The sequence below is a fragment of the Sardina pilchardus genome, chromosome 1 (assembly GCF_963854185.1).
Source record: "Sardina pilchardus chromosome 1, fSarPil1.1, whole genome shotgun sequence".
Lineage (NCBI taxonomy): Eukaryota > Metazoa > Chordata > Actinopteri > Clupeiformes > Clupeidae > Sardina > Sardina pilchardus.
The window spans coordinates 40,743,334-40,745,833 of NC_084994.1; the positions used below are offsets into that span (position 1 = coordinate 40,743,334).

Genomic DNA, 2,500 nt, shown 5'->3' on the forward strand with positions numbered 1-2,500 from the left:
CTCTTTCTCTCTCTCTCTCTCTCTCTCTCTCTCTCTCTCTCTGTCTCTCTCTCTCCCCCCTCTCTCCCTCCCTCTCTCTCTACTTCTCTCTGTCTCTCTCTCCCTCTCTCTCTCCCTCCCTCCCTCCCTCCCTCTGTCTCTCACCCTCTCTCCCTCCCCCAGAGATGTGAGCTGTGTCCACATAAAGATGGAGCCCTTAAAAGGACAGACAGTGGAGGTAAACCTTCTGAATTGCTCTTTCTCTTTCTTTCTTTCTTTCTTTCTTTCTTTCTTTCTTTCTTTCTTTCTTTCTTCTCTCTCTCTCTCTCTCCTTCTTTCTCTCTCTTTCTCTCTCTCTCTCCCTCCCACCCTCTCATACTATATTTGTTGAGTATTTTATTACTGTGTATTTCCCAACCCAAAACATGACCTGTTCCTATGGTGTTTTTATGTGCCTCAGCACAGACTAATTGTTCTTTGTATTTTGTGTGTGTGTGTGTGTGTGTGTGTGTGTGTGTGTGTGTGTGTGTGTGTGTGTGTGTGTGTGTGTGTGTCTGTCCACAGGCTGGGCCCATGTGGTGTGTGCTTTGTACATCCCTGAGGTGCAGTTTGCCAACGTTCTGACCATGGAGCCCATTGTCCTGCAGTTTGTGCCCCACGAGAGATACATCAAGGTTATTCATCCCTTCTCTCCTTCCTTCCCTCCTTCCCTCCTTCCTTCTCTCCTTCCTCTCTTTCCCTTTCATTCATTCTCTCTCTCGCTTTCATTTCCCCTCTACCGCCTATTTTTTTCTCTCCTTTTATCTTCAATGTCATTTTTTTCATGTTCCCCTTCTAGTTGTCCTCTCATATTTTCTCTAATTATCTCTCTCCATCTCTTTCTCTTTTGTTTTGTAATGTCTAACTCTCTCTCTCTCCCTCTCTCTCTACCTCTCTCTCCCTCTCCCTCTCTCTCTCTCTCTCTCTCTGGTGTGTTCTCAGACGTGTTATATCTGTGAGGACCACGGTCGAGAGAGCAAGGCCGCCTGTGGTGCCTGCATGACCTGCAACCGGCCTGGCTGCAGGCAAGCCTTCCATGTCACCTGGTGGGTTCACACGTGTGTGTGTGTGTGTGTGTGTGTGTGTGTGTGTGTGTGGTGAATGTGTGTATGTGATGTGTCTGTCTCTCTCTCTCTCCCTCCCCCTCTCTGTATGTTGGTGCATATTTGCATGTGCCTTGTATTTATGGTATATTGCATATGCGTGTGTTCAGCTGTGTTCTCTGCTGATATGGAAACAGCCTTTAGTGGTGGAGACATGTAGAAAGCTGTGCCAGTATGCATGCAGCTTTCAGACGGTTGTAAATTCTTCACTGTGTCCCAAGACACCGCTGGAATGCTCGTGTGTGTGTGTGTGTGTGTGTGTCTGTGTGTGTCTGTGTGTGTGTGTGTGTGTGAGAGACCACATATGCATCGATGGGTTTTTATGCATATATTAGGCTATGTTATAGGCTATGTACTAGCGCTAAGTTTAAAGATGCATGCACATTTGTGTGTGTGTGTGTGTGTGAGAAAGAGAGAGTTTGTGTGGTTGTGTCTGTGTGTGTGTGCGTGTGTGCATGTGTGTCTGTATGATTGTGTGCAACTGTGCATATGTGCGTATGAGTGAGTGTACATGTGACTGTGTACACAACTGTCAGTGATAAAGTCTGTGTGATTAAGGGACTGTCAACATTAATAAAGTGGCCATAAAATCATTACCTCACTGCCACCTGTAGCCACAGCTATGTCACATATTTCAACTGTATGCTTTAGAAAGGTACAGTGCACACTCCCTGTCAGCCTGCAATGTTGATTGGCAATACAATTTGGGAAAAAAAACATCTGTTCTTCACACCTGCTGTACTTTATTGTTGTTGTTCTTTTTTTGAAAAAATTTTTTGGGATTTTTGACCACACGAACACTAGCATTGCACCTTATGTGAACACTTTGGGGTTGGGTTTGCGTTTGGTTTGGGTTGGACTCTGTGCATTAAAACGCACTATATACATACATAGTTACCTTATCTTGCCTTACCTTCTAAAGCCCTGTTCGGATGAGATTAGTTTTAAGTGGAGACGGTGGGTTAAATTATTTTCACCACGGGTCTTCTGTAATTACAATGACCAATGCGTGTGAGATTAAGAAATCTCTGGATTCTCCTAGAAGTGGGAGGGGTGTCTCGATTTACGCACAGGGCAGGCCGTCACCTCCCTGTCTCCATGTGTGTGCTACACTGCTTCCTGGTATCACATTCAAACATGTACTGTAACATGGCCTGAGTAATATTTACTCGTTAGTTCAGTGTCAAATTCAAGTTTATTTGTCACATGATGAATATGTCAAGGACAACTGTAGGCTGCTATGACATGCTTGTGGTGAGACTCGGGTATTCTAAAGGCTACAGCTGACGAAATATCACACAAAGTCACCCTGCTTGTCAATTACATTGGTAGTCTATACTTTACCTTAGCAGGCAAAATCATCACCTTGTGGTTGCTTT

The 2,500-nt window shown here is 44.8% G+C and overlaps 1 protein-coding gene across 1 annotated transcript in view; it reads left to right on the forward strand.

Moving 5' to 3' along the window:
• LOC134078884 (protein AF-17-like) overlaps positions 1-2,500 on the forward strand; it is a 32,771-nt gene that overhangs the window by 3,268 nt on the left and 27,003 nt on the right. The window contains exons 3-5 of the mRNA XM_062535053.1: positions 163-217; positions 544-653; positions 961-1,064. Coding sequence (XP_062391037.1) covers positions 163-217; positions 544-653; positions 961-1,064 — 269 coding nt within the window. The remainder of the gene's footprint in view (positions 1-162; positions 218-543; positions 654-960; positions 1,065-2,500) is intronic.